The following is a 16,391-nucleotide window of genomic DNA, read 5'->3' on the forward strand; positions in this document are numbered from 1 at the left end:
AATATTTATGAATTAAAGAATTTTGTAAAATTTACTTCTTTTATTTTCTTAATAGTAGTATGTATGTATGACTGCCTCGTTAGTCAAGTGGCTTGATAAGGGATCGCAGACCCGGAGGTCCTGGGTTCAATTCCCAGGTCGGGCCGATTAAAATAGTTATTGAGTTTTTCTGTCAGAATATTGTCAGTAGCAGCCCGGAGTCTGGAAGTTGGAAATGTGTACACTCCATGTGTGCCTCGGAAAGCACGTAAAGCCGGTGGCCCTGCGCCTGATCTCTTTCCGGTCGTGTCGGATTGCCGTCCCATCGGATTATGAGAGTTAGGGAGTAGAGAGTGCACGTGTGTTTGCGTACACACTTGTGCAGTATAATATCTCGTGCGTAGTGGGCTAATCTCTCTAGATTGGCCGCCGTGAGCGAAATCAGTCTGGAGGACATTATTATTATGTATGTATACCTTGTAAAACATATCGATAACAGACGATCCTCTTTTTAACGAAAGTTCATGAATTCAAACCCATTTTTTATGCAGTGGGACATTTACAGACTTAGTATTACTTACATCTTTTTTATATTAATAATACATAATTGTACGTAATATATCATTATAAAAATCGTGAAGTTATTTGTTGCCTTTCATTAACAAATTTTATTCCACTTATTAATTTTATTCCACTAAGTTTCTTCCTGCTCTTCTCGGTAGAATCTACAATCCGAATCGAAATAGCTTTACGTGCAAATAATAATATAATCTTGTAATATGACGATTTCAAAGTAGGAGCCTAATTGTAAAAACTAATAAAAATAACCTTACGCGAACTTAAAAACACGCCACGGAAAGTAATTCATTAAAATGACATTAACGATAAATATTTATTTATTTAACAAAGTAAATACATAGCGAACTAAACGACTAAAGTTCTTACATTTTTTACAAATAAAACTAAAGCTAAATGAATTCTAGACACACGTTTTAAAATGCTATAAATTCGTTATATCGAACATTTATACATGAATAAACAAATGCAATTATCAATGTATCTAAATCAAACATATTATAGAAAAACTGTGATGACTTTAAATCTAACATTAGTATTTATAAGAATGTTGGGATATATTCATACATATGCTAAATACATTTCGTTTTATCAAATCTTGTAGGCGTCCTGCTACATGTTCTTTTCAAAATTTAACATATATTTACTTTCAGTGCCAGTATACGCGTTTTAGGTTTAGTTAAACTATTGTCATATACGACTTTACGTAAACCCACACTAACAAAGACAATGTTTACAATATAATAAAACGCAATTATTAATTTATAAAATATAATAAAATCAGACGAGCACAAGGATTTCAGAACGTTTTTTGTATGTTATAAATAAAATATATTTATATAGAAATATAACTAGAAAATAAATACATAATATATGATAAATAATGAGTTTAAATTTTATATTAAATAATATGTTATGGTGACACTTAGGGTCCGTTCACACAGACCGGCTCGGAGAGGAGAGCAGATTTTTATCACGTTGGAAACAGTGTTTTGAGTGATTGTAGTAAAGTTTATTTTTGCATTTGCACCTTTTTTGTCATTAAAAATGCCTGAACGCGCTTCGTGTGAAGTAATAAAAGGAGCCGACCGGCTCCGCTTGCGTGCTCTTTCTCGCTCGCACCCGCTTTCAGATCTCTTCCAGCCGGTCGATGTGAAATAGTTGGCGGCTCCGCTCCGGCCAATTCCAAGCGTATACGACCCGGTCTGTGTGAAAAGAAAAAAGCAGGCCGATGCTCTCCGAGCCGGTCTGTGTGAACGGACCCTTAGATTTGCTGTATCGTTTGTAACATTTGCGAATACACAGTCACGCAAAACGCTACATGAACACGCAAAGCCAAGTAATGTGTGCCTTTTTTTAAATAGTATAATATGATTTCTATAAGACTAAAATACTAACATAAGATGTTTAACAGTATTATGACATTTAACAGTATTAAAGAAATATAAGTGGGTTCTTTATTTGTAAAAGTTTAATAACCTGTACTATTAAAGAAAAGATTTATACATAATGAAAAATATCTCACTCGCACACGTAGTCTTGTTGAACTCTTAACGATCAATAAAAAAGTTTATGAATTTTAATCACCTTGAAGGTGTCCACAAAAATTCTTATTTTTACTTATAAAACTAACCACAATTACATTACACAACGATGAACTAATCTCATAACGAAATTAATATAGGAAAATTGATATATTTAATAAGTGAGTTTAATCAGTCCTATTATTTTAAGTTATAAACAAATTTTACTTTTCACTATTTAAAAATCTTTTCATTAATGGCACGCGTTATATAAATATTTAGTTAAAAATGTCATCCTTATAAAAACCTTACTAAAGCTTATAAAAGAGCCGAAATATATTACTGTTATAATGAGCTTAATAAACGTCAAATAGTATTATAATAGTATGCAGAGAAGAGTATACAGTCTAATTGCTAAAAATATTTGTCATAAAGATACATAGTTAATTTTACAGAGTAAGGCGTTTTTTTTATCTATACATATTATTAAACTAGAGGGCATATACTACAGATACCTTAAAATATTTATGTTGTTTAAACTCATACTTTAGGGTCCGTTCACACAGACCGGCTCGGAGAGCATCGGCCTGCTTTTTTCTTTTCACACAGACCGGGTCGTATACGCTTGGAATTGGCCGGAGCGGAGCCGCCAACTATTTCACATCGACCGGCTGGAAGAGATCTGAAAGCGGGTGCGAGCGAGAAAGAGCACGCAAGCGGAGCCGGTCGGCTCCTTTTATTACTTCACACGAAGCGCGTTCAGGCATTTTTAATGACAAAAAAGGTGCAAATGCAAAAATAAACTTTACTACAATCACTCAAAACACTGTTTCCAACGTGATAAAAATCTGCTCTCCTCTCCGAGCCGGTCTGTGTGAACGGACCCTTAATCGTTTTGTAGACTGATATATTTACCTATGAGTTTGTTTAGAGAGTCATCAATTAATCAAGCTGTCTTATACTTTCGAGGGTCAAATCAATGATGTTAGAAAGAGAGAAATCGGTGTTTATGCCCGGTTTACATTATTCCAGTCCAGCGATCTAGTCCAGTACTGGATTGCTTACTGGAAAAATGTAAACCGGCACTGGAATGAACTGGATTGGATTGGATTCTGTTCATTCCAGTGCCGGTTTACATTTTTCCAGTAAGCAATCCAGTACTGGACTAGATCGCTGGACTGGAATAATGTAAGCCGGGCATTAATTAAACGCCCGCTCAACAACTAAAAGGAAGCTTACCTATAGCTTAAAGAAAGGCAATATTATAGTCAGTACTGTATCCCGATCAATATTATTTTTGACCGATTTTTATTTTTGTTAAAAGTTCTTTTGATTAAAGACAAAAACATAGGTTAGTAAAATTTGTTTAATTTCTATAAGCATGCCATCTGAGTGTATGCAGAGTCTTTTACAGAAATAAAATTAACCATCTCCATCATTAGTGAGTTCGATAGATCATTCTTTGCAAACGCTTATTCGGTCGAGAACTATCAATTTCGATTTACTTTGTCAATGTTTAATACCATTCTGATCGCGTCCGATTATAACCAGTTGTCACTTATTTTGACCGGGAAAGAGTTTTACCGTAAGTAACACATTAATGTTGAATAGGCAGTGAAATTAACTTTAATTTGTTGCTTAAGAATATCTTCGTAATTTCCATTGATTACGTGACGCATCGAAAATATATGTCATTTTCATATTTTTTTCTTGTGTTCTTGTATATTCAATATTACACTTTTAACATAGACTGATCATGCGAATATACAAATAATTTTAATGTGATATATTATTATTAGTTATGCTAAATGCTTATTACAAGCTGTTTCAAAAGAAAATTATCATTATACAGTTATATTTGTGATGACCTAATCGATTGAAATCAACAAATTTTATATAAAAAGCTATATAACTAAGTTATACAAATTATTCTACGCAATTATAACTACTATAATAATTCTAATGTTATAATATTTCAAATATAATTACTAATTAATAAGTATAAAATTGTATAAAATGATACATCGAGACAAATGTATAAACTAAATGCAATTAGAGAATTATGTAAAATTTATATTCATAGGAAAAAAAAAACAAATATTTAGAGTAAACAAATATATATGTTATATATAAATTAATTATGTATTAATTTATAATCTCACTATATAAGAGATATTATGTAATTCAAGGAATGTCTTATATTAAGTACATAATTTCGAATGTCTTTTTGAAAATCTCATTCAATTAATATAAACCTTATAAACTAGTTTTAATTTCATGAAATATATACAAAATATCTTTCGAGACACAATTTTGAAACATTCGATAGTCTAGTTTAAATAAATATTAAATAATGTATAATAACGTAAGTAATACAAATACGCTCGTTTCAATAAAATTTACAAACAATAAAATGTACAAATGTCGAAAACAAACATACATTTTTATGTTTATCAAGGAAATAAATCTTTACGGCCTGAGGATGCTGACATACTGTAGTTATAAAATATTTTAAAACATTATTGATTATTTAACACTATAACATTTACTAACAAATGTTATATTTAGTGTTACATTATTTCAACTCATTTTATAACTATCACTTTGAATCTATTTTCCGAGGTAGGAAATTTATTTAATATTAAGCATTTATGGTCAATAAGGTTATATAACATGAAAACATTTGATGACGTAATTTGTGACAAAATGAATAATTAAGTTTTAATTTATGACAGTTAACTAAGCAATGTTGTGTCTTCTTCTTTCGAATGTCAAATCAATGATGGCAGAAAGAAATATGGTGTTTAACTAAACACCTGCTAAACAATGTTTATTAGTAAAGGCGATGTTTTTTAAATGATAAGCACCGTTCTGAAGACTACTATTTTATACTAGTAGTATATTTTCATAAGTTTTCCTCAACAAACAATTTAGTTTTTTGGAAAGTAATAATATCTATTAATACCAATTACTTATTTTAGTATCAATGGGAGAATGACGTTATAGTGTAATGATGTCATAGACATAAATATTTACTTCCGTACATATTATATTGAAATGTTTACTAGACTAAATTTTTATAAGTACACTAATGTTATTGCTGTTATCAATACAGGCAGTATTTTCTTGTAAACATTTTTTTTTAATTTATTGAAATTTAAATTATTTAATTTTTTTTTATTTAATTTAATCAAGTTACAAAAATTTAAGTCATTTTGACATACATCATGTTTTTACTTGCACAAGATAATAAATATTTAGTTATTGTTTGAAAAAATATATCAATTATTACTTTGAGAATTACCACATTATAATATTATTTTTTCTTATAAAAAACGAAAAAATTATATTCACCAATTAGGCTTTTTATGTGTGATCGTCCATTGTTGGAATGTGTTGTTGGGATCACACGGAGCTAGGCCCAGTGTTCTTGAGTTAGGTTGTAAGGTAAGGCAATAGCTGTGGAGACGATGTATTAAATGGTTGTGGTCTTCATCATACCTAAAATTGATAATGTATGATTAATAAAAGAGGCATACCGTCTTGGATGTATACAGATATATGTGTTACAGATAAATCATCTTGGAGACGTTTTTGCGTTTGCAGTATTGTATACACATCACACAGTGACTAAAACTGTAATAAACTTGTTTGCGTTAGCTAGCACCAGGGTTCACAACCTAAAGCCAGCCAGTTATCGTACCAGGGCCCTTAAAATTATCGTACATTATCTTAAAACAGAATAATAATTATAAAATACAATACTATTATACAAAATCACAACAATATATTTGAAATAATTTGTAATTACAGTTGAAATCAGAAGTGCACTAAAAAAAAATTATCCCAACATTCCGCATCAAACCAAGATATGAAGCGGCTGCCATTGTTCCTAAGAACGAAATGAGCCAATAGATGGCGCTGACAGTAAAAACAATTGTTATTGTTACTGGTTGGTGTAATTATCAAATTTTACATCATAATGGAAATTATCGTACAGCCCAAGTACAATATCGTATTTGTACGATAATTATCGTACGGTTGTGAACCCTGGCTAGCACGTGCCTCGAACTCTCGCATACGTAACAATGGAAGTATAATTTTGTCTATTATTATATTTCTACGAATAAGTACATGATGAAAAGACAAAAAAAAGCCATAGAGTAAAGAAATGGTCATATACAATATCAGAACGAATTATCATTCAGATACGTGATTTATGGAATGAAATGCGAGGATGAGAGGGAGTACAAAATGTCAGCAGTGTGAATAAATTCATTATATAAAGTTATTAAATGTTTAATGTGTACAATATTAAGTTCTTATAAAATATTTTTTTTTAATTAAATAATATATGGATGCTTAGGGAAAATACTGAAGTGAATTGAAGTGATGCCATAACCAGATAACAGATTTTTACAAAAATAATAAAAAATATTTTTCTAATCATACAAATAACTGGTAAATGACATTTTATAATCTAACATTATGGCATTTCACTCTATCCTAGTTACATAAACTGATATTTTATGTTGAAATGACAAGCGCGATGACCAATATTTTACTAGATATTTATATAAGACATTTCCGAATTTTATTATGGGTTTATTACGTTTTTTCATTATTTATTAGTAAAACAAATAGCTTGCGAAACACAAACATCAAATAAACAAATGTTATGAGAAAAAAAACTGTATATAGTTTCGAATATTTGCGATAAAAGCGATAAAAAACGAAACGGGTTATTAATACATTGAAAACATATCTGGTAAAAAACTAACCTGATATATTTTTTCCAAATAAATACAATTTTTTTTTTCACTCAGTTTTGATCGCGGAACAAATCAAATTATATATATAGTAAAACACAAGAAATATATAAAGTTTAATAAAACGGTTTTAATGAATGGAAATGCGAGCTTTTTGTGGGGTCGCCATTCTTGTGGAGGCCTTAAATCAGTCTCTGTGGTTATGAATAATGTATAACAAGTTAATTAACATGCATATTTACCTCCATGGTCCATCAACAGTGCCAAGTCTGCAAATTGCCTGTTTCACACTCTCCTTATCTGCTTCAACACACCTTTCTCCAACACCAAGCTGGCCTGCCTCGTTTAGTCTAAATAATTGATTGTTACCAGATCCGTGACATGTTGTAGTGCCTAAGGGAACATTTATATATATTATATAAAAAAGAAAAAATAAAGAGATTTTATGATGATAAAAGAAAGTCCATAAGTTTTTATTTAAACTATTTTTGACAGTTAACATTATAACAATCACTTGATTTTTAATAAATTTTAGAATAGTATTAATAGTATAAAATCGATATTTTATGCTATAAATTAACTACAAGAGCAATATTGGCAGTTCTATATTAAAATTTTAAAGCCTAAAATTTAAATTTTTGTTAAATTTGTATCTCTGGGTATGTGTATACCACTTACCAATATATGCTGGAGCTGCCTTTCCCATAGTATCCAAGCAAAGACCCGCTGCTTTATTTTTAACCATGCCCCAATGAACATTTTTAGGTAGTTTAGGAAACTTATCATAAACATCGTACGCCACATTTTCCATAAACCATCCAAAGTCTTTGCACTTCAACTTTTCTTTCAATGCCACCTGTGCACTTATGTCTCCCATATCCAAGAACCTAGCCATGGGCTCTCTCGTGTAAAAGAATTCTTTATGTTCCTCATCAAACCATGTTTCAATCACCCTTTTATAGTTAATAGTTATTAGGGATCCTTTGCGATTTTTCGCTAAATCTCCAAAGGAGTATGGCATGAAAGCCCGGTATACATGGCCGACTCTGGAGCATGGTACCCATTCAATACTTCCACCACATTGCCAAATTTTAAAACTCAATTCGAAGTTTTCTCCACCCCAAACCAAGAGTCCAGGGTCGTATGCGCCAATCTCTAAGAAGTATCGTCTATTAATAGCAAAAAGACCACCAGCGTGCGTTGGACTTTTGTAGGGTTCGGATTTATGTTTGTGCAGATTTGCTTCTCTGTCTGGAACTTCGTTCTCTTTGTAGAGCATTCCCCATTCAAATATACCTCGGTAATTTGTTCCGTGCTGGTATACCGGTCTATATTCAAATGTTCTGTGGTCGATGCCATCAATTACTGGGACCGTCATAATTCTATAATCCCTATAAATTGGGGCGAGAAGCGGAGGCAACCAATTTACATTGACCTCACAATGGGCATCTAGGAATACAATGACGTCACCGGTAGCTTCTTTTGCACCCCTTGATCGGGTACGAATGAGACCCTCTCGCCGAGTATTTCTGATGAGTCGAACTTTACCATGCCACCTTTTTATATAATTATCTAAATTTTCTTTGAGGTTGTCCTTGTCAGAGAAGTCATCTACCTGTAATGTCTTGTACTTTAATATCGGTTTTATAATACAAGACAAGTAACTAAGAAATTACGAATTCATCACATGCTCATTGCGTTTTATCAATGGATTGGTTTTAACATTTAATAGATATCGATTTGGAAAAGTTTGCGAGTGCAAAAACTTATACTATAATTAAGAACAAAGAGCAATTGACATTAAATTAAAAAATATTTTCACTTACCAAAACGACTTCATGTAATACGTGTGGTGGTGATCGCTCGATCACAGTGTGAACGGTTCGCATGAGGACAGTGAAGCCCTCATTGTGAAACACTATGATAACAGATGTAGTTGGTAAATCTTGTGGATAGTGCCAATACTTGCACTCATCTAGTCGTGTGTCTGGAATGGACCTGTTCACATTTTCTGTCATCAAACCATTTGACAAAATATGTTGCACAAATTTTAGGATAATATATGTGTTTCACACACTTTTTACATTTTTAATTTAATTTCCTTTGAGCGAATTAATTTTTGCTATATAATATATTATTTATTTCAATAAAAAAAATATTATACAGTTGATAAGTTTTTTTGTTGTTGTATGTATTGTTTTAAGCATATCAAAATAAATTAACTGTAAAAATGCACATAATTTTCTACAAAACTGAATTGGCTTTACTTATAAGCACTTTCTATGATTATTGATTTGTATGATAACATATTTGCACATACATGTAAATGTATATGCAAATTCTTATAGAACTTATCGATTTTTGATATATTTAAAGGAATAGAATATATTAATTATTACCGGTTCATTGCAATATCATCAGAGGCAGCTATATTCATGCCATATTCACTTTCAGATTCTGCAATATCATTAGCACGATCCTGAGACATGTGATAAGGCATACCCGCTTCTCCTGGCCCTTTCACAGTCCATACTGTTTTTGGTTCAAAGTTGCCAAGTTCTAAAATATAAATGTATAATCAAGGGATTATTTTTATTAAAAATTGATATATGTATATACATCCAATTCAATATATTAGCTGCCTAGCCTGGTACTACATAACCTACTATTATGATTTTTTCTCAATTTTTTTTATAACCTCCTCCTTTATGACCTCCTCTCCTTTGTGGGGATGATTTGGAGCTTATTCCATCATACAGCTCCAATATGGATTGCCCAGATTTGAACCAATTACTGGTTCAGTTATGACTCACCTGGTTTGGCCACTGAGCCATCTCTACTCTTATAAAATTAAATAAGACAACTCTTCATTGAAGTCCTATTCATTTTAAATATTACTTTTCTATGTATACATATATGTATGTTATGTTGGTTGGCCTAAATAAATAAATATAATAAATGCAAACATAGCCATCCATCCATCCATCCATCAGCCATCTGTCTGTCTGCTTACTTATCACAACAAAACACTGAACCCATCATATTGAGATTTGACATCAAGGTAGTCTGACTTGGAAATGTAAATCCTGTTATATATTTTTTTACTGACATACTAACATAAACCATAAAGTATATCGAATTTGATTGATGTGTGATTATTGTAATGTTTTATTATCACCATAAAATAAAAAGCACTCTTTAATTTTTTCTATTTTACCATTTATTCAAAACAAAATTTATTTAAATATTAACTGGATAGTTATGCAGTATTTTGATTTGATATTAAAAAGTATTCAAATATATTTTTTCATTATTTAGTTATCATGTTAGTTTATATTTACTGTAAATATTTAACAAATTTTGGATTATCAGTTTTAACATTCCACTCAATAAAAACTAATCAGAATCAATTTAAAATCATGTCTTATCAAAACAGCATGTATTCTCAATTAGTGTAAGCAATCAGATAAACATGATTGGGATCTAATACCTTTATCTACTAAAAAGAAAATGGAAATTAAAATAGAAAAAAATTTTGATGATTCATTTAATTAGAAATAAAACAAGTAAAATTTGAAAATTCGATTGTGTATTTTTTTTATTCATATTCATAATCAGATTTATAGTTTTTTGTATGTATAAACATAAAGTTAGATGTAGGTAATAAAACACTTCACACGACGATCGCATCTCTAGGGCATGTAACTGTACATATCGTTATACTATTGTAGATTGCAACTAAGTACACTAAAAATAACTTACCGGTTTTCAATTTTGGATATACATCTCTATGAAACTTTTGATAATTCGGCTGAGTATCTGATATTTCAATATCGTTTGAATCAACGTCGACATTTACATAAGAATAAGAATGTATTGCGTATAATAAAATTAAAAGAACCGCACCAATGGCTGTCATACGAATAATTCTACCGCGTCTTACGTTTGTTATGCGCATTTTTCCTTATATACTTTTTATAGTACCATTAAAATAATAATAATTAAACGCAACAAAACAAAAACCAAACTTCCATGCAAGAGAATGCGGGTCGCGGCTTACGATGACGTTTCGTTTGTCTCTTGTGAAATTAATATTTACAACGTCTACTAATACGTTCCTTTCCAAGCGTTCTACTATTATAAATGAGTAAATAAAAAATATATCTTATGTACTTAATAACTATAATGTACTAACTTTTATACGTTTATTGTGTAAATGTGATCGTTTTTTCAATGTTTTTCAATAAGAAGAAGGGCATGTTTCATAATATATGCTGGTTAATGCACAGCACTGATTACGAATAAGCTAAATTATTGACTAAAATTATATATAACATTTTATTTTAAAAAAATCTTACACTATAATTATTATTTTTTAAAACAAAAAAAAGATGATGACGAGCCTTTATGGTGCAAAACCATTGCTTTATTTACCAGGAAACGCTTAAAAAAATTTAAATGTCACATTTGAAAGTTTAAAATAATAAACGGTTGAATTTTCAAGTTTTGTTATGTTTTGATTTCTTTATAATAAGCAAGAGTTACACAATAAGTAAATACTAAATAGGTACTTGAGAATTAAACTGATATTACCAGGCTATATGGTACTACTTAACTAATAAATTAAATATACATTATTAGTTACAAAATGGAGAAAGAGAAAAGTAAGTTTTTTACAATCATTAAATAAATATTTTGGATGATTTTGAGCTGTAATTTCGGATGTTTTTGTTTTTAATCTCATTTCATAGGATTATTAGCAATTAACGTATTCATAGTACTTGTTTGAATTGGAAGAAACAAAAATGTTTATAAAAAAAATAAAAAAATAAAATATTTCTATTTATTTACAGCACAAGCTTTCACAGTTGAGAACTTCATTGGTAACTGGAATGGGGATTTTCCGAATTATCCGCTTACAACACAAGACTTAAAGAAACCTCATGCAGTTATGGGAGCTCTGTTCCAGGTTTTCGATCGCCTAGGCATTGATAGAGATGCTGTGCTTATGGTAAGATTATATCTAAAACCAGCAAAAGTATGTATATTATAATATATAATCATTTCTTTTCTATCATACTGAAGCTAGGATACAAACCTAAAAAGAATCATATCTCTTGTGTAGCAGAATGTTTTTTTTCCAATTCAGGCACCACCTGAAGAAAGCCGAAACGAAAATACTATTTACTACTGGGATCTGCTCCCTGTCATCAATATGACTAGAGTGATTAACCATTTAGTCTCTGTAATGCCACAAGTTGATGCTACTATAAGTATCACACACTTCTTACAACCAACAGTCACAACTTCACACTCTATATTGCTTTTATTGTTTAATCTAATGGTGTTTAATGAAGAGAGACTGAGGGATATTGCCCCATATGAAGAGGAATTGTTTTCTAAAACTGAACAGGTTTGTTAAAATGAATTACAAATTTCTTAGAGCAAGCTTATTTGCTGATTTTGATATATAATACATATTTGTCTTGTATGTGTATTGTGTAGTCTGTCTTGTGTGTATCTCCACATATGGGTTGTCCTCTGTACCTTATCTTTAATTTATATTAATGTTTTCATGACAGGCAGCATCACAATCAAATTTTCAGGATTAAAAGCTTTTGATGTTGTAGTGTCCAGTGACTTCATTGACTCGGAATATTTAATGTGGTAGTTATCATTAATAAATACATTTTATAATTTCAGGTTAAAGTTTTAGAAGATAGAAAAAATCGTTTACTTGAAATGCTAAATGAACAAGCTGCAGAAAAAGGCAAGAGAGCTGAGAGATTGGAACAGGTAGCATAATTGACAATAATTACTTTAACATAGCTAAACCAAATGTAAAACAAATATTTTTCATGATATTTTAATAGAACTGATTATATAGGCAGGCCTATTTATATATGAAGTCCCTTGTGTTCATAGTCTATTTTCTCCACACATAAATGCAGTGTCACAGAGTTTAGCATTGCAATATATTTATTCATACGCTGAGGTGATCCTCCTTTTGTTGATGTTGAATATTATCATGACTTGCCTTATCTAGATTGTAATAAGCTTTTGTACATTCATTGTTGTTAATAACACATATAGCATGAAAATAGTACCTAATAAACTTGATAAAAACTGAATATTTGTCTCAGAAAATGCATTAGAAACTGAAAAATGAAGGTAGTCCAAATAACTTAGAAAAATCATATTATTTGAAGACCTTAGACTCATACAGATAAGCAATAATAATGGAATAAAACAAATTAGTTTTCTGGAAATGTATGCATTTGCATTGCAATGTCAATGCCTGCCATTTTCAATGTGTTTACTCCATTCATTTTAAAATCATATAATAATTAACATAACAAATGAAATGACATGTTGCTGAAACTTGTGGTGCAACCTTAAAAAAGAACAATTAGCTGTTATTTACCTTAAATATGTAGAGACATGATTTTGTCTATTCTTTGAGATTATAACCTAAAATCATCCTTTATATGCAAATTTAAATTATCTTATATAACAGTCCAGTAAAGACACCAAAATTAGATTTACGTTCTTTTTTGTAAAAACATTTGATTATGACAATTTTAGATAGATCATGATGTAAAACAATTGGAAGAAGACCTTAAACAAGAAAATGAAGCACATGATGAAGAAAAGCAAGAATTGGAGGCAATATTGAAAGAGAATCGTCAAACAGAAATAACTCTGGAACAGAAGAAAAGTCACAGAGATGCATTGCTGGCTGAAATTGAAAAAAAGCAAGCTCTTAGAGTATATGATGCCGAGGACATAAAAGCCCAGGCCGAGCAAGCAGCTCAGAATGTCCAAGATGCTGAAGAAAAATTAAATACATTGAGAGCTACACTCATGCAGAAGGAAAATAGTTTGAAAAATTTACAAACTATCAAACCAAATTTTGATACAGCAAATAATTTATTGCATGAAATAATGAAGCTTACTGAGAGTTTAAGGTAAATTATAAGTAATTTATATTTGTCTTATTCATATAAATTTTGAATAATGTCAACCATATTTATAGGACTGAGTGAGCATATTTCATTTATTTTCTTAAAAATACTTGTAAACCTAAATTTATTTTAAATTACTATTCAAAGTTTTAATGAACAATCATTTGTGTTTGCGATTCTTTTGCAATTTTGTGATGTATGTGTAAATGTTTTCGAATAACGACAGGAGCGTAACATTACTCTGCGCGCGCTTCCTATGTAAGAGTTTTTGAATTGCATTATAACTCTTAATTTATAGAAATAATCATCATGTCTTGCTGTTAGCCATGAGATATAAAATAATATTCCACGCTAACGCGACATCACGAATAATTGCCACAGTTTCGTTGAATATGAAAAAAAAACGGGAGTATGTACGAGGTGAATATTTGTTCATGCACATGTCGTCTAATTTCGTTTTTGGGTTCGACCTTTAAAATCAAGGTGGTTGGCAAATAAAAAATGGATAGAGATTAAAAAAAAATTATTAATTGCATGCAATTTATAGGGATTATGAAAATGGTGACTTGGATTCAGATAGCAAAGAAGGAGAATTAGATGTCCTTAATACTGAAGTAAACGAACTTGAGGCTCAGCTGGCTGAGATCAAGGCTGCTAGAGAAGAAGCCAGTAAAAAAAGACAAGAGAGTCACGCTAAACGACAGCAAGAGAAGACATTGGCACAGAGGTATGTTACTAGGTGCTGGTTTTATTACACTATAATACAACTCTGTTGTTTATTATACACCTATGAAATTAAAACACAATATAGACTTGGGAGATGGAATATAGATAAGAAGCGGCTATCAATTTAACAGCGATCTCTATACACATATTTTTAATATTATTCTGGAAATATACCAACTTGATGTTATATTTCCAGAATAATATTGGTTGGTTAGAAGAATTAATTCTCCCGTGCCTCGGACGTAAGCAAGTAAAGCCGTTGGTCATGCGCTTGAATTCTTTCTGGTCGTGTCGTATTACCGTCCCATCTGATTATGAGAGTGCACCTGTGTTTGCGCACAGATTCGTGCACTAAAATATGTCATGCGCAGTTGGTTAATCTCCCTTGAGATTGGTCTTTGTGGCCGAAATCGGTCACAAGGACGTTATCTTCAATCTTAGGATAAACATAGTTTTTTTAGCAATGTTTTTATTATACAGCAATCTCCGTGAAGCAGAGGAGAAAGACAGGAAGTGTAATGAAAGATGTAAGAAAGCAATGCAACGAATTCTCGAAATAAAAGACTTGACCACAAAGTATGAGCACAAAAAGGCAGAAGGCGTAGAAGAGCTGACAGAAATTAAGGAAAATTTTACTGTCAATGTAAGTTAAGATATTATTATATTTCAATAGATTTAGTATAGTTATTGTTTTTATACTTATTATAGACTGAAGAAATTATAAACATTTCATTTAATATATATTTAGTTAAAATAAATAATAAGATAAGATAAAATTCTCTTTAGTATATTTAACTAGTATCAGAAAAGCAATAAAGCCATTGGTCCTGCACCTGGTGTATCTTTGAGAAAAATTATTTTTCGCTGAGTCAAAGAGGGAAAAGATAATTTCTTCTTTCATTCATAATTTTTAAGCTTGTTAATAATGAATTTCTTTTCGGTCGTTTACTTCATTGCTGAAGGTCGTGTCCACTCGAACCTAGGGTCTGAGGTGTGATCTAGGGAGACCAGTGAGGTTGGTAACTTGGTCCGACCATCGTGTGGGGCAGCAGCCACTTGGTCGTTTCTCCTCCACTTTGCCAAGCACCATCAGCTTGTCGAGGCTGTCAGGTTGCTGCAAATAATGAATTAAACATTACTAAATAAAATGTAATTAAAGTATGTCCCATTTGATTTCAGTTAAAGTCTACAGAAGAAGCTCTACTGAAGAAAGCATTAGAGTCTAAGGAAAGGATTGAAGACAAACTAAGGAATAGAAAGATCTGAATTGACATGTAACAATTTAGCCTCTCTAGGTTATTATTTAAGTTTTAATGAATCTAGGGGAGTTTTAAGTCAGAAGAGTGATATAAATTAAATAAATCATTTTTACATTTTTTTTTCTTTTAGAAATATCCTTCGATGTCTGGTTTAAAGCTTTCTTTTCCTGAATGGGAATTAAATTAAAAAGTACTTTGATTACAATAATTAATGAACGTATAATTAAAAATATAATTAAAAAGCTGCATTCCTTTCATTGTAACTTGTTACTATAATAACTTTACTTAATATGCTATAACTTGTTTGTTATTTATATATGAGTCGTATATAGGACTACTGGTTACATATGTTTTTGATCACATTTGTATCGAAATTCGATCCGTTGCCGTTCTATGTGTTTGCTAACGCGAGCAAGCGAGACAATGTCACGAGAGAAAATATTTATAGTGAGTTAAGTATCCACCCACGTACTGTTTACTTAATTTCAAATTTTCGGAATTAGAAAAATAAAAATCTGGTGTCTAAGCAGTCGCAAATGGTACGTCTTTTGATAATATAGCTTTTGCTTCTCCTTTAAGCCGAGATGGCCTAGT

The 16,391-nt window shown here is 30.9% G+C and overlaps 2 protein-coding genes across 2 annotated transcripts; one reads left to right on the forward strand and one right to left on the reverse strand.

The window, feature by feature from the left end:
* Nucleotides 1-4,283: 4,283 nt before the first annotated feature.
* On the reverse strand, nucleotides 4,284-10,908 carry LOC126771516 (N-acetylgalactosaminyltransferase 7). Its single transcript, XM_050491420.1, has 6 exons — nucleotides 10,610-10,908; nucleotides 9,247-9,406; nucleotides 8,674-8,845; nucleotides 7,526-8,462; nucleotides 7,090-7,240; nucleotides 4,284-5,579 (listed from the first exon to the last, which is right to left on the reverse strand). The coding sequence occupies exons 1-6, from the start codon at nucleotides 10,803-10,805 to the stop codon at nucleotides 5,429-5,431; spliced, it is 1,767 nt and encodes a 588-aa protein (XP_050347377.1). The 5' UTR covers nucleotides 10,806-10,908; the 3' UTR covers nucleotides 4,284-5,428.
* A 423-nt stretch (nucleotides 10,909-11,331) lies between these two features.
* On the forward strand, nucleotides 11,332-15,909 carry LOC126771396 (uncharacterized). Its single transcript, XM_050491261.1, has 8 exons — nucleotides 11,332-11,511; nucleotides 11,701-11,858; nucleotides 11,997-12,260; nucleotides 12,551-12,643; nucleotides 13,433-13,815; nucleotides 14,360-14,539; nucleotides 15,019-15,181; nucleotides 15,718-15,909. The coding sequence occupies exons 1-8, from the start codon at nucleotides 11,496-11,498 to the stop codon at nucleotides 15,802-15,804; spliced, it is 1,344 nt and encodes a 447-aa protein (XP_050347218.1). The 5' UTR covers nucleotides 11,332-11,495; the 3' UTR covers nucleotides 15,805-15,909.
* The last annotated feature ends 482 nt before the right edge of the window (nucleotides 15,910-16,391 follow it).

The sequence above is a fragment of the Nymphalis io genome, chromosome 10 (genome assembly GCF_905147045.1).
Source record: "Nymphalis io chromosome 10, ilAglIoxx1.1, whole genome shotgun sequence".
In the NCBI taxonomy this organism is placed as follows: Eukaryota; Metazoa; Arthropoda; class Insecta; order Lepidoptera; family Nymphalidae; genus Nymphalis; species Nymphalis io.